Below are 23,037 nucleotides of genomic sequence, written 5' to 3'. Positions count from 1 at the left end.
CTTGCTGTGGGGAGGGGGAAATGATGTAAGATGGAGGAACTGTATGGTTAAATGTGGTTTCTTGTCAAGATCTTACCTTGACTTTTGTTTGGGGTGGTGAATTTGCAGGTACTAGTAGCATTATAATTATTAAATAAAAGCAGGCTTGCATGCAGAGATGGATAATGAGTGTTATGATCAGTCCAATTCTGTGAGCTTGAAGTTCAAAGAAACAAAGTTCTTTTTCCTCTCCTCTCATGTAGAGATCTGACTTTATAAAGTTTGTGTTACGGAAAGCTAGCAGTTGCTGGTAAGATGACATGAGTTCCTGAAATTTATGGTGTTTTCTTGAATATTTGAGAAAAGTAACAAGGAACTTTAAATGAATGTGAGATTTTGCTACAGAATGAATTCCGAAGCTTGCAGAATAAGAACAGACCATCTTCTATTTAGAAATGTAGTGGAATCAGAGGAAGTATGGTCTCCTATAAACCATCATTAATTTGGTGATAAAATCTTTGTTAAATATAGAATTCTTAGTTGAAAGACTTCTCTTAGATCCTATATACTGCTTGATTTTTAAAGTTTTATTTCTCTGAATTTATTTGTAAGTCGGGAGATGTACTGAGGTTAATTAAATAGAAACCTGTTACCTCACCAGTTCCCTAATACACCTTCTCCCTAGTGCCACCCCTTCCTTTTTTTTTTCTTTTGGCCTATTCTTTTAACTTTAATGGAACTTATGCACATTGCTTCATTTCACTGCTGATTTGTGTGGTTACATAGACTATTTGATTATTAATAGTTTAACAGATGTTTATTAAATGCCTGTTGTGTGCCAAAAATTGGAGCTGCAAACATGAATAAGCTAATCTTCCCCACATACACACTTCCTGCAGTTTGGTGGGCACCTAGTTAACCTCTTCCACTGGTACTAAAAATGTTAACATATTTGGAAACACCTGTGCTCTAGTTTGCTAGCTGCCAGAATGCAATATACCAGAAACAAAATGGCTTTTAAAAAGGGGAATTTAATAAGTTGCTAGTTAACAGTTCCAAGGCCAACAAAATGTCCCAATTAAAACAAGTCTATAGAAGTGTCCAGTTTAAGGGGAAAGGTACCTTAGTTCAAGAAGGCCAATGACGTTCAACGTTTCTGTCTTAGCTGGAAGGGCACATGGCGAACATGGTGGTGTCTGCTGGCTTTCACGTGGCTCTACCAAAAAGGTACTCTCTCCAAAATGTTTCCTCTTTTAAAGGATTCCAGTAAGCAGCTCCACCTTCAGTGGGTAGAGACACACCTCCATGGAAATCATCTCATCAAAAGTTACCACCCACAGTTGGGTGGGTCACACCTTCAGAGAAACAATCAAAATGCTCCCACCCAGCAATATTGAATGAGGATCAAAGGGCATGGCTTTTCTGGGGTCCACCACAGATTCAGACCGGTCCACCACAGATTCAGACCGGCACAACCTGCTCCGATAAAATTCTCAAATTTCTAATGGAGAGAATATCTAAAATTTGCAAACAAATTTTGATAATTTAGCTTTCTATTTATAATTTGCTAGAAAGATTTGTTCCTTATATTCATTTCCCAGAATGTCTTAGTCTTCTTCTGTCCTTATAAAAGAATGAACAGATGAACCCTTACTTCACTAGGCTTTGGTTTGGCCACTATTCCAGTGAAGGTGACTTGAAGAATTAAACCAGATTAGATGAAAGGTGGTCATTTCTAAAGTCATTTTTGGGAAACTGCAGTGCTAAACTGGATGCTAGCGTTGTTTTTCTTTGCTGTTGCTTTGGTTTTTCTGATGAAATTTAAAATTTAAGGACGTGAATGTAGAGGTGAACAATTTAGTTTGAGCACCAGGCTAGAAGAAAAGTGCTTGAAGCTTCTGAAGCTGTTGGGTGCAGAAGTCTTCCTCTGGTCACGGTAGTTGTCAGCCAGAAATTTCTGAAGTGATAGGCTTGGGGAGCTTTGCAAATAGGGCATTAACTGTGCATTTGGCCTGATTTCCTATTCATCTCTGGGTCAGGCATGGCTCTGAGTTAGTCTTGGGGTAGAACATTGCCCACTAGAAACTGGACATGGGTTATCATGGGCTTTTATGGTGGAATGGATTAAAATATTTTCTGAAGTGGATTCCTGGGGATTTCCTACGAAACTGAAGACAAGATCATGTTTTCAGCCCTACTTAGTCAAGAAATTAAGTTCATTTTCTTTTGATTTAACCCCAGTGTTTGAGACCTAATGTCATAAATTCCTGAGTAAAACTTTTACTTTTTTAGGCATCGAAGGCAGTGGGCATTTACCTGTTGGGTCTTCTCTTTGTCAGTGTTGCTATTGAGCCAGGCTGGTAGGTTGTTGCAGAAACCTTAGGAGGAGGAGAATGTGTAAGCTTAGTTTTTATGTGATTCCTTAAAGCTGTCAGTGTCTCTGCTTCCTGGCTGCCTTTCATTTAAGCATCAAAACAGAGCTTCTAGGTCATGTGAAGGTTCAGAAATTAAGAGATGGAAGAAACTGTGCAGAGCCGTGACAGTTTAGAGAGGCACTGACCTCAGGAAGATGATAGACGATAGGAATCGACTATACTTACGACCTTAACAACTGTTCTGAAGGAGAAAGGTTGGAATGCTGTCTCTGTTACCGCGTTCCCACAAAGTGTAGAACTAAAACCAGCTGAGATTGGGGGTTGAGAGAAGGATCTTAGAATACTGGGAGTAAAAGAGATGAGAAGTGAAAATACTCCAAAGAGAAGTTATGTGTTAGGCCTGAGTGAGGCCTAATCCAGGTAGAAAAATTTGGTGTTTTCCTTCTCTTCTTTTGAGACAGGAGACAGGCAGAATAGATGTTCATATGGGAAAGTGCGTTCTAAGCATCTGGGATGTGACAGACTTTTGGAATGTTTTCATAAATTGGGAACTATCCTCACTAAGCATTCATTTGCAGGTTATAGTTTTAATTTCAATTTCCTTTTTTGTTTTTTCTTTCTGTTTCTAAGGAAGAGCTGATTTCTTATTTTAAGAAATGGTCCATATTTGTGGGTTTCAGGATATTGAGCTGTTTTAAAGGTAACAGGAGACATTTCCTAGCAAGGACTCTGGAGTTGCCTAGCTGTATATGAAGCAGGGCTTTAATGGTACCTACTGCAGAAATTGCATTTAGCATCTCACCTGGCATAATAAGGGCATCACTGTTACTGTTTTTGTCATTGTTATCATGTATTCCTCTATTTTGCGAAGATGCTGTGAATTGATCATTTATATGTAGATTGCTGATTATCTCTTTGTAATCAATGTCGTTAAAGATGACGGATTTTCACTTGGTGGGATATGAAGAATTCCGGGTTATTTAAGATTTTACTCCTGACCACCACCACCACTCCCCCAGTAAATGATCATAACTTACAAATATCTGTGGGATTCTCTCTATCACTTTTTCTTATTTTTAGGAATATGTTTAAAGTTTTCCTTTATAAAAGGATAGTTAGGGGCCAGGCTCTACAGAATATCAACTGGTTCCATCCCTTTATCCCATATTATCAACAGCCCTTTCCAACATGAAAAAGTTTAAATGGCCAAGCCCAAATACCTGTAAAGATTGGAAGAGGGATCAGAGGAGAAGGTAGAATTATAACAGTGAGAAGATAGGATTTAACAAATGAGTATGGTTGCTGAATTGTTTATTGCTGATTCATTATATTGCTATTTCTTTTTGTCTCCAGTGTCTTAGAGCAACTAGAAGCAAAAACCTAAAATTATAGAATTGTAACTCATACCAAACTCTGAAATCTGTTTTACAATCAGTTGTTGTGGTGTACTTTGAAATTTATTGCTTTTGTGTGTGTGTGTGTGTGTGTGTGTGTGTTTCCACAATTTAAAAAATGATTAAAAATTTAAAAAAGATACTTGTCTTAAATCAACTTGGAAATTGGTGTTTTTGTAAGGTGTTTGTTTTTTGCTATTGATACAAAATAGAATTTTTTAAAATTTAGATATATATGATTAATAATGCCCTGAATTTAAAACTACTGTCTTACCTTATTGTATGCTGTTAGAGCAGGAAGATTTACTCACACATCACTTGGCCATATGGTCTATAAGAAAGATAGAAAAAGAAACTAATTATAGAGGTTCATTTTTTAAATAATAAATGGGCATAGGTTCATGTATTAGAAGCACTGCACTGATGATATCAAGGGTTGTGGCTGCTATAAACTGAAGGGGTCTGGGACTACGTCGTTCTTAAAATATCTTTTACCTTTTAAATTACATGATAGTAAATTACTTCAGTATGAAAGGTTTGAAATCCTACTTATATTTTGCATTCTTTAATCCTCCTACCCTTTGCTTTTCAGCATTAAACTGAAAAGAAGATGTCCCTGTATGATGACCTGGGAGTGGAGACCAGTGATTCAAAAACAGAAGGCTGGTCCAAAAACTTCAAACTTCTGCAGTCTCAGCTTCAGGTGAAGAAGGCAGCGCTCACTCAGGCAAAGGTAAAAAACCTAGAGTATGAAAGCAGAAGTCTGCCAGGTGGTTTCTTTGTCAGGAATAAAAGTGATTTGGTTTTAGCTTGCTCTTCTGCCTTTTTTATAGGCTGTGTAGGGCTAAGCATCTATGGGGAGAGAGACTTTGGGTAGAGAAGAATGAAGAATTTAAGATCAGTTTATTCCTTGTGGTTCCTGGGAGTAGAAATATTCCAAGGAATAGGATGAAGAAAATCAGCCTCTCAACTTCCAGCAGTGCTTCAGGTTTTCAAACTTCAATTTGAGAACCTACTTGAAATGCAGATTCTGTAGCTGTGGTCCTGATATTTACAGGTAAATTCTGGTTCTGAGGTGGGGCCCAGAAGTCTACATTTAATTCCTGCTTGTTTGTTAGGGATGGTTTGCAGGAAGCACAGCTCTGTGGTGATATCTAAACCACTGTGTGTGCATTATTGAGTGGTCAGTTTGTTTATGAATGTGTCAGGCATATGTAGTCTGGGTAGTAATTGTTTTGTTCCTCTTGTATACATGTTCGGCATTGGCAATATAATAAAAATATTTTAACATCTAGAATGTTAAAATTATATTTATCACCTGGAATTTAGTGATAATTAAAATGTCAAATTTTTTACTAACAGGTGGTATTATGGTTTATTGTTAGTGCCCTTATGTTTTAAGACTATACGTAAAGTACATATGCAGATATCTGTGGTATAAAATTTCATGAGTGAGGTGATTAGAAAAATGTATTTAAAAGACTCTTGGCAGGAAACAGTAATGTCAAAAGTTTTGAGAAAACTTTTTGGAGATACATATGGAAATATTTACTGATAAAATGTTAGTATTTACTTAATCCAACTCGAGGGGTGGGGCAGTGGGAATATAAATGAAGCAGAATTGGCTGTGAATTCATTATTGTTGAAGCTGAGTGATAGACTTAAGAATTCATTAATCTGTTCTCTTTAATTTTGTTTATGCTTGAAATTTTCCATAATAAGCCATGTCTTTTAACATTCTAATTATTTTATATTGAAGCACTTAAATTAGATTGTTAATATTGTTGACATTCTTTAGGATTAGGATATCCAAAAGTAAAGTGACACTCTAGTTAATTTGTGCTTAGCTTCTTCTTACTTATCCAAATACATTAACTTTATATGTTAGCAAATCTCTTGTTTCTAATTGATTTTTTTAATTGGTCAAAATACAAAGTTGCCTGTGAAATCATTTCTAATAACTTTTTGTCATCTTTTGACTGCTATGTGATGCTAGTATTCTTTTTTTTCCTTAAGGGAAGGTAGATTACACTGATTCTTGTAGGCTATTAATTATATTAACTAATTTCTCAGAATTCTAGGTTGGTCTAACCAAAACTGTAAAGGTATTTAAAAGTAGAGAAAATTTTACCTGTAGCTGAAAGATGGAGCTGTGGTTTCATTTGTAGCTACATTAAAAATTAATGTATCGGGCGGGCCGCGGTGGCTCAGCGGGCAAAGTGCTTGCCTGCTATGCCGGAGGACCTCGGTTCGATTCCCGGCCCCAGCCCATGTAACAAAAACGGAGAAACAGAATACAATAAAACAAGAAAATGTTTAAAAAAAATGTTTCCCTTTAAAAAAAAATTAATGTATCAATTCATTTCCTGGCCCATGCACTCCCCCTGCAATATGTATATATATAGATATATTGGTTAGAAAAAATATAGTAGAAAAATGTATGAATCTGATAATTACCCTTGAGCTTGCCCTTTATTAACTTTTTTCCATTTGAGTATCCCGTTATTGCAGCACCATTTGTTGAATTTTTTTGTTGTTTGCTTGTTTGTGTTTTTTTTGTTGGTTTCATTTGTTTGAGAAGTGCATAGTTCAAGAATCGAACCCAGGTTTCCTGCATAGCAGGCAAGAATTCTACCACTGAGCTACCTTCACACCCCCCAGCTCACCCTTTAAACTTTGCAAATTGCATATTTGAAGACTGGCTTAAATTTTGTTTGCTTAAATTTATAACCATTGTGATATTCAAAGAGAGATGAAAGCTTATTCTTAAGCCTTTTATAGTGATAACAATAAAATTTATAACCTTTTAAATTGTAGAAGGTAAAAATAAATAAATAAAAAAATTGTAGAAGGTAAATTGTACCTTATGTTGTCATTATAAATAATTGAAAGATCTAGTGGTCACCACCATAATGTGATCAAACTTAGATTAACTAAAAGACAGCCAGACATTACATGTCTCCTGATGTGGTATGTAATGAAATCCACCACCTCCCCTAGGAAATATTCTTGACAGAGCTTTACCCTGAATTTAATCATGCCTTAGATTTAACTTCCAGTTTTCAGAAATTATAGAAGATGGAGAAACAAGTTCAATTATACCACCAGGAAGTAATCAGACAGATCTAGAATGTACAGCATTTTACAAGACAGTGTAGGAGGAAGAAAGCGGTGAACTTGATGGTGGAGGTAGTGATGGCAGTGATGGTGTTGATGGTCGTGAGGAAAGAGACCCTGTTGTGAATAGAAAGACTTTAAAACCAAATTCATTGCAGAAACTTTGGTAGGATCCTAATTCAAAAATTTCTGGTTTTTAAAAGACATTTTGGGGGACAGCTTGGAATATCTGAATATGAACTGGATAGGTGGTGTGTTGCTGATTTTATTAGATATGGTATTATTATTATGGTTATGTAGGAGAATGTCCATTGTTTTAGGAGCTATATACTGAAGTATTTAGGGTTATGTGATGTCTCCAACTTCTTGTAAATGTTTTAGCAAAAAATATGTGTGAGGTCAAGGAAATATGGTAACATGTTAACAGTGGTTGAATGGTATATGAAAAATCATTGTTTTCTCTTTAAAATTTTTTCTGTAGATTCATAATACAGGGAGAAGAAGCTGGATTTTTCCCCCTATACTCTGGGAAAATCCAAGGCAGAGCTTTTTTATATATTACTTTACATACAAATGTAAATAAAAGTGACCAAGTTTACTGTAAAATTTTTATAAAAATGGAGGAACTCTGTTTAAAAAGGAAAGATTAAAAAATGCTAATTGTAATAAATGAATTTAAAGGTGTTGTTTTAAGAATTATGGTTTTCTCATTTCTCAAAGGTTTCAGAGACCAAAAATATCTTTGTTACAAATAGCATGAATTTTCATGTGATGCTTCAATACAGTTTTTTTTTTTTTTTTGGTAATTTCAGAGTCAAAGGACAAAACAGAGTACAGTCCTTGCCCCAGTGATCGACCTAAAGCGGGGTGGCTCTTCAGATGAAAGGCAAATTGTGGACACACCACCCCATGTAGCAGCTGGGCTAAAGGTAAGCTTATATGATGTGCAGAAAAGCTGGGTACACCTAACTTTGACCTCGATACTTTTTTAACTTTCTGTTAAAGTACGTATGTGTAATCTTGACCTCTTAGGCAGTCTTAACAGTGTCTCAGTAGTCCTTTGAAATCTGACGTCAATATAATTTTCAACTTAGTTTTTACATTTGCTTTTATCATTTTTAAAACATTTATCTAGGGTGGTCCATGGTGGCTCAGCAGGCAGAGTTCTCACCTGCCATGCTGGATTCCCAGTGCCTGCCCACGCAAAAAAAAAAAAAAAAAAAATATCTATTTGAAATAAAATAAGTTCATAATAGAAACATAAGAAACTAGAGATAGGTAAAAGTAAAAGCAATTCACCTTCAGTTTTATCCTACAGAAATTAGAAACTTTGTATTTTAAAGTCTCTCTCTACTTTATGCCTGCTCCACCTTCTATTCTTGCTTTTCTCTCCTAATGTATTGTGAATGTCTGTGTCCAAAAGTATAGTGCTGTAAGAGCATTTTGAATGGCTTCACTGTATTCCATTGTGTGCATGTACTATAATTGATCTGATCACTTTAATACTGGATATATGGGTTGTTTCCAGTTTCTCATAAACAGTGTTAATACTTGCTGTTTTATCCTGAATTAAAATAAAGAAAAGGCTAAAAAATCAAACACTCACCAAAATAAATCCCCCGCTCCCCACCAGCCTTTATTATCACAACAGTTTCACATATGCTTAAAAACAAAGCAGCGATTTGGTCAACTCTATAAACTGAGTTGTTGAGAATGAGTAAGATATGCAACAGGGCAACTCAGGATCATAGTGAAATCTAGTCAAAACAAAGTACAAGTAAATTTAATATAAACTAGTTAAAATTATACCAACTATTTATCCTTTCACAGATGGCGTTCAAATAGTATGACTATGGTAATTTCAAAAATACCATGCACTATACAAATTGCTTGATGAAAAATAGCCAAAAGATTAACAGTGGATAAAATATACTATCCTTCGCTGTTTTTAGCAACATAATCTTTTTGTTGTTGTTGTTCCCCTAATTATTAGAAAGGACCCAAGTGAGGCTGAGACAGAGTCCCAAATATGTTTCTTTGTTTGGTTTCTCTGCTCTCACAGTTTTAATTCTTCTGGGTTGGAACCTGCTTGTTCCCCCACCTTAATCTTCATCACAACGTGAGCCATAGCTTAGCTCTTGCTGAGAGTTCTTGGCCAAGGAAGCTGGTGTTGCTAAATAGTCTGTCACGAGAAAATGCCACTCTACAGTTGAGGTGTTTTTTCCTAATTTTTACTCGTTACCCACCCCTGCCCCAAGATTTACTAATTTTTTTCACATTACATTTAATAAAAAGCTCACTAGGGTGGGCCACAAGTGGCTTAGCAGGCAGAGTTCTTGCCTGCCATGCCAGAGACCCGGGTTCGATTACTGGTATCTACTAATGCAAAAAAAAAAGAAAAAGGCTCATTAATCATCTTCTGTGATTGAGTATTGACTGTAGTATCTTTTGTATTGTCCTCTCCCGCATCTAATTAATGAGCTTTTTTCCTTTTTGCAAAATATTCTCATCAAGTGAATATATCATGGTTTACTCAAGTATCCCCTAACTGTACAGCTATCTAGATCTTTTTTTTTTTCTTTGCCAGAGTGCATAAGCTAAATTTAATCATGAGAAGATATCAGACAAACCCCAAAGGGGGACTTTCTATAAAATAATTGGCTGTTACTCTTCAAAAGCATAAAGATAATGAAGAAATAAACTTTGTGGGTCTTTTCCAGATTAGAGGAGACCAGGAAGGCATAAAAGATAGTGACAGGAGACATCTGATCTTGCATGCTGGACTGAGAGGGGACAGTAGTGGCATAATTGCAACAGTATTGTATCCATGCAGATTGTGTGATTTTATAGATCTGCTTTTATGTTGTCATTATAAATAACACTCAAATGAACATCTCTATAGGGAGCTTTCTGTGTATTTTAAATTATATCCTTAGGATGGATTTCCTGAGGTGGCATTAAGAGATCAATTATTTTTATGGCCAACTTATTTTAGTACCAACTTTTTTCCAGCAGATTGTGTCACTATACAATATCACCTACAATATATGACTGCTTTAGTTTTATCCCACCCTGTTAATTAAAATTAATGTTTTAATTTTTTCAATCAAGCAAACTATTTTATTCTTATAGCATTTACAAAAGGATTTCTCATTGTTAAACTTAGCAAGGTCTATACAGTAAAAGTTGTTTCATTTCATGATCATGATGATGAATATGCAACTATGCGATGATATTGTGAATTACTGATTATATACGTAGAACGGAATGATAAAAATAGGAATGATTGCAAAGAAAAAAGTTGTTTCATTTCAGATTTTGAAGTGACAAAGAATTAACCTTCATGTTGTTGATTTCTTCTTTCAGTTAGACATTTTGTTGTGATAATAGTGTTCTAGTTTGCCAGGTGATGGAATGCAACACACCAGAGACGGATTGGCTGTTAATAAAAGGGGATTTATTTCGTTAGTTCTTCAGAGGAAAAGCAGCTAACTTTCATCTGAGGTTCTTTCTTGCGTGGGAAGGCTCAGGGTGATCTCTGCTGACCTTCTTTCCAGGCCCCTGGGTTCCAGCAACTTTCCCCAGGGTGATTTCTTTCTGTATCTCCAAAGGCCTGGGCTGAGCTGCTTGTGCTGAGATGAGGTATGCTGAGCTGCTTGGGCTGTGCTACGTTGTGCTCTCTCATTTAAGCACCAGCCAGTTAAGTCAAGCATCATTCATTGCAGCAGGCATCCCTCCTAGCCGACTACAGATGTAATCAGCAACAGATGAGGTTCATGTACCGTTGACTCATGTCCACAGCAACATAACTAGTTGCCTTCACCTGGCCAAGTTGACAACTGAATCTAACTACCACAAATATATAAATTGAGTTGCTGTTTGTAGGTTTCTCTCCAGTCTTATAACTGAAAAGAAATCCTGTTCATGTGTCTTTGTGTTTTTAAAATGTCTTTTACATGAATACAAACTCGTAACTACTGTTTGGGAGCCCTAAATTTAATAGATTCATGTAAATTTTTCAGTGATAGGGCCTGGGAGGTGATTTGTTATTTTCCCAAATGCTTTTTTATTCACCAGATAACAGGGTTTCCTTAGTTTTTGTTGTAAGGAACCACTGAAGTTCGTTTTACCGTGTAATATGTCAAGCAGTATAACTAGAATTGTCAGATTTAGGTCTGTTGATATTGATGATAAACTGTCTTTATTTATGTGTTCAAATATATAATACATTTTCCAAATACTCTTCTCGGTTTTACTCCTGTTTGGCAGGATACTTCCTGAAAATGGTTCAGACCAGGCACTTGAAGATACTAATCCCTAACCCATGCCTATTCCTGGTTTCTGTGTGGACCGCTTAAGTTGTCTCAGTTATACAGATAATAAGGGAAAGTGATGCTAAGAGAACTAATGGAAGAAAGGATGGAGGGTTAGGACAATTATATCAAGAAATGTATTGGGTGGTCCATATTTTAAAATTTCAACTTCTGTGTGATGAGACCAGAGGGAGATGTGTTTATTTGGTGCAAAATACATATTTTGGGTAACACGTTATCTAATTTAACTTGTATGGCCAGTTTATTCATACACCATAATTACATGGAATCATGAATAGGGAGTGAGATCTTGTTGGTCGGTAGGCTAGTGTGGTCCCCCAATACATCCCAGAGTAATTTGGGCAGAGAATAAAAAAGTATTTGAAATTCCCCTTGGGGGACTGGGGAGAAAGGAGGAAATATTAAACTCCATCATCTGGGGAATTCTTGATATTCTTGTAAGCAGTGGGACAACCAGTTCAATAGGCTGAGCCCTTTATCTCAGGGTTTTCCCCTATGAAATTTATTCCTGCAAAGAAGAAGCTAAGCCTGCTTATAATTATGCTTAAGAGTCACCCCCAGAGAACCTCTTGTTGCTCAGATGTGGCTGCTCTCTCTAAGGCAACTTGGCAGGTAAATTCACTGCCCTACCCCCTACATGGGACATAACTTCCAGGGTATAAATCTTCTTGTCAGTGAGACACGGGACTCCTGGAATGAGCTGGGACCTGGCATCTTGGCATTGAGAAAGCCTTCTTGACCAAAAGAAAGAAGGGAGAAATGAGACAAAAAAGTTTCAATGGCTGGGAGATTTCAAACAGAGTCGGGAGGTTATCCTGGGGGTTATTCTTTTGCATTACATGAGATCCCTTTTTAGTTTATGGTATGTTGGAGTCGGGGAGGGAAGTACCTGAAACTGTTGAACTGTGTTCCAGTAACCATGATTCTTGAAAATGATTGTATTAACTATACAGCTTTTACAATGTGACCGTGTGATTGTGAAAACCTTGTGTCTGATGCTCCTTTTATCCAGGGTATGGACAGATGAGTAAAAAAAGATAAGGGGGAAAAATAAATAAATAAGGGGGGGGATAAGGGTAAAAGAAAATTGGATAGATTGTAGTATTAGTGGTCAGTGAGAGGAAGGGGTAAGGAGTATGGGATGTGTGAGTTCTTTTCTTTTTCTGGAGTGATGCAGATGTTCAAAAAATGATCATGGTGATGAATACACAACTATGTGATGGTATCGTGAGCCATTGGTTTTATACCATGGATGGACTGTAGGTATGTAAAGATTTCTCAGCAAAAATATATATTTTTTAATTAAAAAAAAAAAAGACATGGATGGACCTAGAGAACATTATGCTGAGTGAGACTAGCCACAAAAACTAAAGGACAAATACTGTATGGTCCCACTGATGTGAACCGACATTAGAGAATAATCTTGGAATATGTCATTGGTAACAGAGACCATCAGGAGATAGAAATAGGGTAAGATAATGGGTAATTGGAGCTGAAGGGATTACAGACTGTGCAACAGGACTGGATACAAAAACTCAGAAATGAACAGCACAATAATACCTAATTGTAATGTAATTATGTTAAAACACTGAATGAAGCTGCGTCTGAGGTATAGTTTTCTATTTATTTTTTTATTTTTATTTTTTTCTCTCTATTATCGTTTTATTTCTTTTTCTGTTGTCTTTCTATTTCTTTTTCTGAATCGATGCAAATGTACTAAGAAATGATGAATATGCATCTATGTGATGATATTAAGAATTACTGATTGTGAAAAAAGAAGCATATCTGGGCTTACTGGAGCCTTGTTCAGATCAAGGCCACCAACCTCAGATTGCCATTTCTAGTCACAGGTTTTCTAGTCAACTGTGCTCTGTCAGCTCTTTTCTTTTTTTTCATTTCTTTGTGAAGGCTACATCTTTTCTCTCAAAGAGTAACTCCCATTTTAAGTTTATAAAAGAGAGAATGCAGAATATTAACATCTGAACCAATTTTAGTGGACCAAAAGAAAAATTAATGATAGGAAGGTAAATCCACCCACCTATGTCAGATTCAGTACCTGAAACATAGCCTTCATTGGAAGGGATGTGTGTTCTAGACAATTTTAAACAGACCAAGAGGATGTTTTAAAAAATCTTGGGTATCATCTCCATATAATCAGAATCTAAAGTTATTCTTTTTGATGGTGACTGTATGATTGATGTGTTGTTCATGGGTTGTTTTGGTTTTTAAGTTTTAATAGAGATATATAAAAACAAAAGTATTGAGTGTTTGCTATAAATAATAAAATTTATATTTTAAAGGTATTAGTAGAAATAAATAAATGAATAAATGAAGGTACTAGTATCTTAAATTTTAGGTGGCAGTGGCTTATTTAGTATTTTCAAGAACGTGCCGTGGGGTATTATGGAAACATGGCTGAATTAAGAGGTAAAATTATCATGATTTTATTGCCCACTAGCTGGGTATGTGGATCTGTCATGTTATCAGTTGTTCTTTATGCGCTTGGTTCCTCCATCTATAAAGCAAAGGAGGTAGTAGATGATCTTCAAGTCCCCTTCCAACCTTCATACTCTTTGAATTTTAATTCTGTGAATAAAATTCTATCATGTATTTACTTCGGGATTTTTTTCCTTTCTCAGGATCCTGTTCCCAGCGGATTTTCTGCAGGAGAAGTTTTGATTCCCTTGGCTGATGAATATGATCCAATGTTTCCTAATGATTATGAGAAAGTAGTGAAGCGCCAAAGAGAGGAACGACAAAGACAGCGGGAGCTGGAAAGACAGAAAGAAATAGAAGAAAGAGAAAAGTAAGGCTTCTTTTTGATTTGGGGATGTTTTGTACTTGAAATATTCATTAGAATATTTATGAATGAACTTAAGCACTATTTGTAAGGCAAATTTTAACAAAGACGCATATTGAAATACTGCAGATGCCAAGAGAATTAGGATAATGTATTATTTTTGAAATGTTTTTATGTAGTTATCACAGCCTTGTGTGCTAGTTATTTGTTTACTTGGCTACAGAAGTTTCATCCATTTTTTTCACAGTTGATATTGTCATAACATATGGCAAGAAATTAGGACCTTCAGGACTTGAAGTAATATTTTCAGTTCATTGAAAATCATTATGTACCCTAAAAAAAACCTCCCTTTTGATTAATGATAACCCATGTTCATTTGTCATCAAAAATGGTAGGGCGGGTCACGGTGGCTCAGCAGGCAAGAATGCTTGCCTGCCATGCCAGAGGACCCGGGTTCGATTCCCGGTGCCTGCCCATGGAAAAAAAAAAAAAGAAAAGGTAAATACACTTATTTACTTGTCGTGGTTGATGTACTTATTTTCTTTTTATCATTGTTAATCTGATGCTGCTTAGAACAGACTTTTTCAAATGCGATTTTTGGTCTTGATAATGACATCTGAATCTGAAGTTCTCAATATTTCTGTACCCAACAAAACATTTATTGAGCATCTCCAACTTCAGCCTTGACTTAACAACCAGTTCTAGACTGAGCCAGTGTTCATGCACAACATGCAAAGATGTTTTGGGGTTGAGAAAAGACAAAAAGCGACTTGACATTTGAATCATACTTCTTTTTAACATTACTTTAACCCAAACATGGATTTTTATCTAAAGTTAGTTTTTTCATTGTTGATCGGAGCAATCAACAGAAGGAAACAAATTGTCTTTAAGACTATTTATTTATTATATCCCAGCATAAAAACAAACTCTAGAGCAAATTTCATGTATAGGCTCAGAAAACCTAAAGTATAAGTTTGGAGAGAATTGTCAGAAACTCCCTGCATTATTTATTAATCATTTCATGAGTGAAAGCATATGCTAGAGAATTTAGATTATTGAGCAATTACCTATGTTAGTTTGCTTTAAAATTGAAGAGGGTAAATGGCAAAGAATCTTTTTTTCTTGTAATTGTCAAGTTTTTATTAAATTTGTACAATTTATCTTCCATATTTTTCTTACTTTTCACCAGTTATTTGTCCTCCCTTATACCAAATTAATAGTTGTGAAAAAAAGTATTTGAATGTTTTCTAGCCAAGAGTTAGTCATGATGAAGTTACCTCTAAATTGACTCACATCTCTAAATTGGTTTAATCTACAATGAACATTAATTATTTTTATCCTAGAAGGCGTAAAGACAGACATGAAGCCAGTGGGTTTTCGAGGCGACCAGATCCAGATTCTGATGAAGATGAAGATTATGAACGAGAAAGGAGGAAAAGAAGTAAGGAATGAACATAAATACTGTGTTTTAAACATGACACATATATGAATTATGTTTTATGACCAGTCGTTTGGCAAACTTCATCTTCCCAAGTATACGGCCAAGGTTGTTTGAGAATTTCATTTAAAATTTTTAAAAATACTAGATGTGTTGGAAAGAAATGTATTTGAAATGAGTTAAAATTCTTAAACTTTAAATGCAAGTATGAATTTAAATGCGGATATTTAAAGAACACTTACTACATGCCAAGCACTGTTATATGCTGTTTTTCTGATGTGAAATGGAGGTAACATTTTCTGTGTACACTTTATTAGGCATTCTGTTAAACGTTTCCTATCCATTATCTTGGCTAATTAAAACATGTTGGTTTTTAATTTATTTGTTTTAGAATCAAGTAGGTAAGTTGAATATTTGTTGTCCAGTCTCTCTAGTTTACAGATCTGCTGCCCTTTTTGGAAGGAGGTGGGACTCTAAATTAAGGACATATATTTATTTATTAAACATTAGCAGAAGCTATAAAGTCTCTAATGAAAGTACTCTTGCTTGTGGCTAATATCAGAGAGATAGTGGCCTTATATCCATTAAGTGTACTGCTGTTAGCTAATTGTGGTAGTTAGATTCAGTTGTCAACTTGGCCAGATGAAGGTACCTAGTTCTGTTGTTGTGGACATGAGCCAGTGGTACATGAACCTCATCTGTTGCTCGTTACATCTGCAGTTGGCTAAGAGGCGTGCCTGCTGTAATGAATGATGTTTGATTTAACTGGCTGGTGCTTAAATGAGAGAGCTCAGCGTAGTACAGCCTAAGCAGCTCAGCATACCTCATCTCAGCACTCGCAGCTCAGCCCAGGCCTTTGGAGATGCAGGAAGAACTCACCCCGAAAAAAGTTGTTAGAACCAAGGGGCCTGGAGAGAAGGCCAGCAGAGATCACCTTGTGCCTTCCCACATAAGAAAGAACCTCAGATGAAAGTTAGCTGCCTTTCCTCTGAAGAACTAATGAAATAAATCCCCTTTTATTAAAAGCCAATCCGTCTCTGTTGTGCTGCATTCCGGCAGCTAGCAAACTAGAACACTAATAAAAACTCATATTAGCTAAAAGATTTAAGTAATTAGTAAAAGATTTCCAGTACTTTCCCTGAATTTTTTTGTATTGAGCTTATTAGAGTGAATCTAGTTTTCAGGATCCGTGGTCCTTCTGGGTCTTAATGGCAATGTTAAAAATATTCATTAAAGTATTTCAAAAGAAATTTTTATTCAGAAAATTTTATTCAGATTCATATTCCTCCTTAAGTTTTAATGTAATCCAGTCCAGCTAATCATGATACATGGACGTTATATTGTTGCAGTATGGCTTTGTAATCAGGTTTTAAAAACTTTTTTTATTACTTTTTGGTTTTTTTTTTATTACTTTTTGTTTTATTTCACTGGTTATTAAGCCACACCTGGACCATACATACTTGACCATACCTTTAAACTCTCCCAAGAAAATACATGTTAGGGCTTAGACCTGATGAAAAATTTCACATGGTCTCCACTCTTAGGTTCTCCCTCCAGTTGTTGAATGGCAAGTGTATTTGTGTACACTACTTATTTTTTTGGTTCCTTGGGTCCACCATTCTCCATGCAGAAACAAGAACAGGAGTAGTGACAGCACATAGCAGATTCTTCAGAAACCAAACACAAGTCCTCACATTTCCAAATAAATATTTAATTCCAGTGGTCTGCACCCTAGAAAAGGAATGTGCTGTATTATGGAAAAGCTTTGGCACCACAGGGATGGGTTTTATTCCCACCTCTGCTGATTAACTCTCCTCTGATGATTCTGTCATCTGTAAAATGGAGACTGTAACACCAACTTCAAAGGCTTATTAAGCCTAAAACCTGGTGGATAACGTGCTCTCAGTAAATAGTTTTGTTCTTGTTTTTAAGTAACTGCTATTTCTGTGTGTTTATGTTCTTTTGCTCCGTAATTAATTTATTAACCATGTCTCGTGGCTCTCAAATGCGATTTATGACAAATAATTTTGATTATCTGGGTGTTGCCAGTTTTCTATATCTTTAACTCTGTATTCAAATATTTAATTCTTTAAATGTTAACAGGAAGGCTATAATAGCTGGTCTTTTTGCTTTTTATTTCCTTTCTTTTTTCTTGGCAGGGTGGTGATAGTGACAAATGGCATATATCGCAGTCTTTGGGAGTCTGACATTGAAACATGTCCGTCCTTTTTTAATCAATGGAATTTATGTTTTTGCAGGTATGGGCGGAGCTGCCATCGCACCACCCACTTCTCTTGTAGAGAAAGACAAAGAGTGTACGTAGATCTGTTTCTTCTCTCTTATTCTGATACCAGTCTGTAACAATCATGAAAAATCTTTACTTGAGTCAGGTTTACAGCATTTGAGGGGAAATGGCCTTAAGAATCCTCTGGTTCTCACCCTCTTGCCATGCATAATTAACAAGGCTGCTCTTCCCTTCATGCCAGATCTGAGCCTTGGGTTTGTATAAAGTGAGATTTCTTTTATTTTTCTTTCTAAAGGAATGGATTTTATTTTCTTCAGCACTTCATATTTGGAGTTAGGTTCATTTGATCAGTTTACATTTTTTTTAACTTGGCAGTTTAAAGGCTATTGTGTTTATGGCCTTCCATAAGGTGGCAGTGCCTTCCTTTTTTACATTTTCCTACCTTTGGTTTATATATCAGTTCACTTGTGTATCCATTTAAGGACCTCACCAAAACATATCCCCCACTGTTTCTCTTCTTTAAAAATCTGGATATTTTTAAAGCTTCCCTGGTGATTCTCAACGTGTAGCTCAGGTTGAAAACCACTGTCTCTATGTGATCCCTAACCTCAAAGCCCTTTAAGAGCTCTATTAGGCTGATGAGATAGTTAAGTCAGAGTCTTAGGACAGGTGGGATGCTATGGGAATGCTGTGGAAGTCAAAGATTACATCTACTTGGAACATATAGAAAATCTTGAAGATTCAGACAATAGTTATTTGAGAAGGCTTTAAAGGGTAATACTTCAGTAAGATGTAAAAAGGACATTTGAGGATAATTAAACAGCAGGATGAGTTAGAATTAGAAAAATAATGTTCTGTCTCTGTAGTTAAAAAAAAAGTTGCATAGAGGCTGTAAAACTTTTTTCCTCACTTTGGTGGTAAAACAAAAATGTAGGTTAATTCATTTCAAGCTAAGTGATTTATATAAATGCAGTACAGTATTTTCGTGTTATTTTTGTAAGCTTGTTTTATTTTTATCTAACAGTACCCCGAGATTTTCCCTATGAAGAGGATTCAAGACCTCGATCACAGTCTTCTAAAGCTGCTATTCCTCCCCCAGTGTATGATGAACAAGACAGACCCAGATCTCCAACGGGGCCTAGCAACTCCTTCCTTGCTAACATGGGGTAATGATTTTAAGTTTGCTTAAGTTTAAGAAACCACAGAAAGGGTTTGTAAAATAGTGTTAAGTGTTGATAACCCTGTCAACAAATGCAGCGTTTGTTGGAGAATGAGGGCATTCTCTGGTTAATAGGGAAACACTTGATATTTTCACCCACACCGTGCCCTTCTGAAAACTGGATGCTCAAGGCACGTGGAACATAGCCCAGTGGAATGGTATTATGTTCCATATAAAACATAAAGCCTTCTCATATGTTTTTTGAATGATTTGAATGTTCAACATTATGTTATTTAGGTAGGAGCAGTTTCTGGTAATTACTGTTTTCATTTATTTTTATAACATTTGCAAGTAAAATAGCTGATAGGAATTAGAGCTGACTTACGAAGGGTATGCCAGTCACTTCTAAAGGTTGATTGATAATCACCACTAAAGGATGATTGACATATTTTTTTCCTTATAAAGTGGACCTTTGCCTTGAGGTCACAATTCTTTATATCTTTGGTCTAAAAGCTGTTAGTCACTTTATAGTTAGAAATTCAATTTTAAGGGTTGACATTCATGTGGGGCTTGTAGGGGTGTTAACCCCCACTGGATTTGGCTGCATTTTGGTTAAAAGAATGTATGTTGTTTACTCTATTCCTCTAGTGCTACAAGGAGCTATCACATAAAGTGGTATCACTTGAACATCTTTATTCTGTACTGTTAGAAGAATATTGTTGGTGATAGAGATGCTGAAAGTGAGGCACTCAAATATGGTGGATCTGCCCTTACCTATTTATTTATCCTTTGGTTCTTAGAGCCCTCAGAGAAATGACTAGTCAGGGTTGCAGTGAATGCTTGATACCTACATTTGAGGAGGACTTTGAACGTCAGACTTCCTTATATCCACCCCTTAGAATTGTGCTGTTCTGTGAGGTAGCCACTAGCTATCGGTGGTTATTTAAACTAATTAAAAATAAAATAAAAAAATTTAGCGCCTCAGTCATACTAGTTACATTTCAAGTACTCAGTAGATACATGTAGTTAAATGGCTACAATATTGGACAGTACAGTTATAGAACATTTCTGTCATTGCAGAAAGTTCGTTGGACAGTGCTAGTCTAGAATATATCATGAACAGTGGATAGACATAAAGCTACGTAATTTTTTTACTCTAGTGATAAAACTGAACTTTTTCGCTGAATCCCTTTTCAATAGGAAGTAATTTTTAACTTATGCCTAAGAAAGTTGCAGGGTAGTACTTTTAGCAGTTTTCAGTGTTTTTAGCCATCAAGCAGCTGTTTAAATGACAATTTTAAGGGAATTAAATACATGAAGTATGTAGTTGTAATTGAAGCAGGGTTTGGAGGTCCGAGCTCTAAGCACCAGGGCATGCTAAGGGCACTTGCCCTTTGGGACTCATGAAGCACGTCAAAGTATAGTTTGAAAGTTATTTTGTTATTAAAGAAAGAGCAGTGGGCTAGGGTCAGGGGTTGTGGATTCTAATTTCAATTCTGCCATTAACACCAGTGGAAATAATTTCTAAATGTTTCTAGTTTGTAGGCAACCTCAGATTTCTTTACTTTCTCACCTGTTAAATGTCGTCTTTAAGGGTTTTTTCATTTTTAAAGTATGTCACTGGAAAGTCAACTGTACTATTTAGAAAACTGCATTATTTTCATTTACAAAACTTCATACTTTTTGACAGGCACACTTTTTAATAATAAACCATGGTCATAAGTTATATAGCAAAGTGCACACAAAGACTCTAGTGTTTTCAAACAGTGATACCCAGGAAATTTCATTAAGGAAATTATTATGTCCTGTCAAAGAATGGTTAGGGCTTCAGTCATTAGCTTTTTATATTTGTTTCATCCTCAATGTGCATCCCCACGGCATCCATCTAATGGCCTATTAAGTATCTGTTAATTCATCTAAGCCCCTGTTGAAGATGTATTTATAGAGGGAGATTATTGTTATATTCAGTTTATGGTATGGTTGATGATTTCATATGCAAGAAATCTTTTTTCTTTTTACTTCTACTAGTGGCACAGTAGCCCATAAAATCATGCAGAAGTATGGCTTCCGAGAAGGCCAGGGTCTAGGGAAACATGAGCAAGGCCTGAGCACTGCATTGTCAGTAGAGAAGACAAGCAAGCGGGGAGGCAAGATCATTGTCGGGGATGCTACGGAGAAAGGTAAGTTGATCTGACTTCTGTTGTGGGAACAAGGATAAATACAGTCCATCATGAGAGACTGATCCAGTCTTTAATAGAGTAAAATAACTCCTGATTATGATGCACATCCAATTCTGTTTTATGAAGACCAAGATTCCTGAGGCTCATGTTTAGTTTTTCAGAGCAGAGATAAAGATATGAAGGCCCATAGAGGGGGAAAAAAAAGCAAGACTTGATAGAAGATGAACAGTCCTTGGAAAATAATTTCATATCTGCTTCTAGGCAAAGAATCTTGTTGAATTGATAAAATAATAAATTTTTATAGCATGAAGGACAGAGCCATATACAGTGTACAGTGATTATATTTGGCATGTCCCCACCCACTAATCTTCTTTTTTCTACCCTTTCAGTAGATGTGTTTCTTAGTTTTCTTATTGACTTATTGTACTGTGAGAATTTGTTATTCTGTTATTTTGCAATCTATTAGAAGGTGATGCCTAGTTAGTTGCGTTTTGTTTTCATTTGATTATTACAGTCTGTTCTGTACTGAAGGCATACTGAAATGAGACAAAAATATCTTAGCATTTTAACCAGGAAAAGTGAGTTCATTTTAAGTCAGCTGAATGTTTTCCTGCCCCCCCTCAAAAAAGGAGAGGAAAGGCCTTTCTGACAACTCTTGGGTGCACTTTAGGAAGCAGCCAGTCAGCCTGATAGGTGAGAGACGAGTTGTGAGAATATCTAAAATAAGTCAGCTAGTGGCTGAATAATTAACTGCTTATTACTCTGAGCTAGTAACCTTACACTACTACTCAAAGCCAACTCTCTCGCCTATAAGGGTTGCAATTAGTATGTTCGTTAGCCCTTTAAAAAGTAAAATAAGCAGAAATTGTTTTCAGTTAATTGTGGAAGCTAAAGATTTCTAGCTATTAGTATAGAAACATATACTAAAGCAAAGCAGATACTTTAATTATGGACAAGGCTACCTTTCGGTTCAAAGATTGTTTGTGTAGCTGTGTTCATGTAACTGTGCCACTTCATCTATAAGCATCTATAAGCTAGATGAAGTGGCATAAGTAGTGGGAACTGCTATTGAAATTAAATTATTTGTTGTAACTGGGGCTCATTGCTCATTCTCAGTGCTGTAACATGTCAGTGATATGTTTTGATACAGATGCATCCAAGAAGTCTGACTCAAATCCATTGACTGAAATACTTAAGTGTCCTACTAAAGTGGTCCTACTTAGGGTAAGAATCAAAAGAAACCTGTCTGCCTATCTTGATTTTTGGTGTGTCACCCCACCTTTCCCTTTCTCCACATGCTTTCACTCCTGCTGCTATGAAAACTAAATATAATGCTTAGACAAATAATACCTTTGTTCAGACCTCCATTTAGAACTGCTTTTAGATTCTTTTTCTACTAACGTATTTCTTTATTAAATACAGTATTTAAAATTGGTAGTAATTACTTAAAAATATTTTATTGCTAGAAGTTCAGAATTAGCAAAGAACATTTGCAACTCTTTACCAAGTTTAATGTATATTTTTGGCTTTTTAAAGAAATATTGCAGGAGGAAAATTTTTACTGTGTTATTTGGAATTGAGTTCATCTACCATTGTGGAACTGTCTTATATACTTCTATTATATATCTGTAAATTATACTTGGTATTTGAGTTTATTTTTCATCATTTATAGAACATGGTTGGTGCAGGAGAGGTAGATGAAGACTTGGAAGTTGAAACCAAGGAAGAATGTGAAAAATACGGCAAAGTTGGAAAATGTGTAATATTTGAAGTAAGAAGGTTTTCTTTTGATGTTTATAACACAAATTCTAATTGGTAGATTACAAAGCACTTTCTACCAATAGAAACAGGGCTTGCTATACTGTCTTACTACAGAAGGTAACATAACATATGTGCTTTAACTATACTTACCTTACTTAGTTCTAATCATTTTAAAACAAAGAATGAATAACTTCCATAGACATCCAGTTTCCCTCATCTGAGGTGACTAATGTTAGTAATGTTTTGTTTTCCTCC

The 23,037-nt window shown here is 35.8% G+C and overlaps 1 protein-coding gene across 2 annotated transcripts in view; it reads left to right on the top strand.

Moving 5' to 3' along the window:
* Positions 1–23,037, top strand: part of RBM17 (RNA binding motif protein 17) — a 42,515-nt gene that overhangs the window by 4,013 nt on the left and 15,465 nt on the right. The window contains exons 2-10 of one of the 2 annotated variants that reach the window (XM_077169490.1): positions 4,341–4,481; positions 7,678–7,794; positions 13,839–14,005; positions 15,343–15,440; positions 17,696–17,752; positions 18,707–18,848; positions 20,870–21,021; positions 22,172–22,245; positions 22,694–22,792. In XM_077169490.1, coding sequence (XP_077025605.1) covers positions 4,359–4,481; positions 7,678–7,794; positions 13,839–14,005; positions 15,343–15,440; positions 17,696–17,752; positions 18,707–18,848; positions 20,870–21,021; positions 22,172–22,245; positions 22,694–22,792 — 1,029 coding nt within the window. In that variant the 5' untranslated portion in view covers positions 4,341–4,358. The remainder of the gene's footprint in view (positions 1–4,340; positions 4,482–7,677; positions 7,795–13,838; positions 14,006–15,342; positions 15,441–17,695; positions 17,753–18,706; positions 18,849–20,869; positions 21,022–22,171; positions 22,246–22,693; positions 22,793–23,037) is intronic. The other variant, XM_077169491.1, reaches the window with a different exon arrangement.

This window comes from Tamandua tetradactyla, chromosome 7, assembly GCF_023851605.1.
Source record: "Tamandua tetradactyla isolate mTamTet1 chromosome 7, mTamTet1.pri, whole genome shotgun sequence".
In the NCBI taxonomy this organism is placed as follows: domain Eukaryota; kingdom Metazoa; phylum Chordata; class Mammalia; order Pilosa; family Myrmecophagidae; genus Tamandua; species Tamandua tetradactyla.
This window is presented reverse-complemented; position numbering and strand designations above follow the sequence as displayed.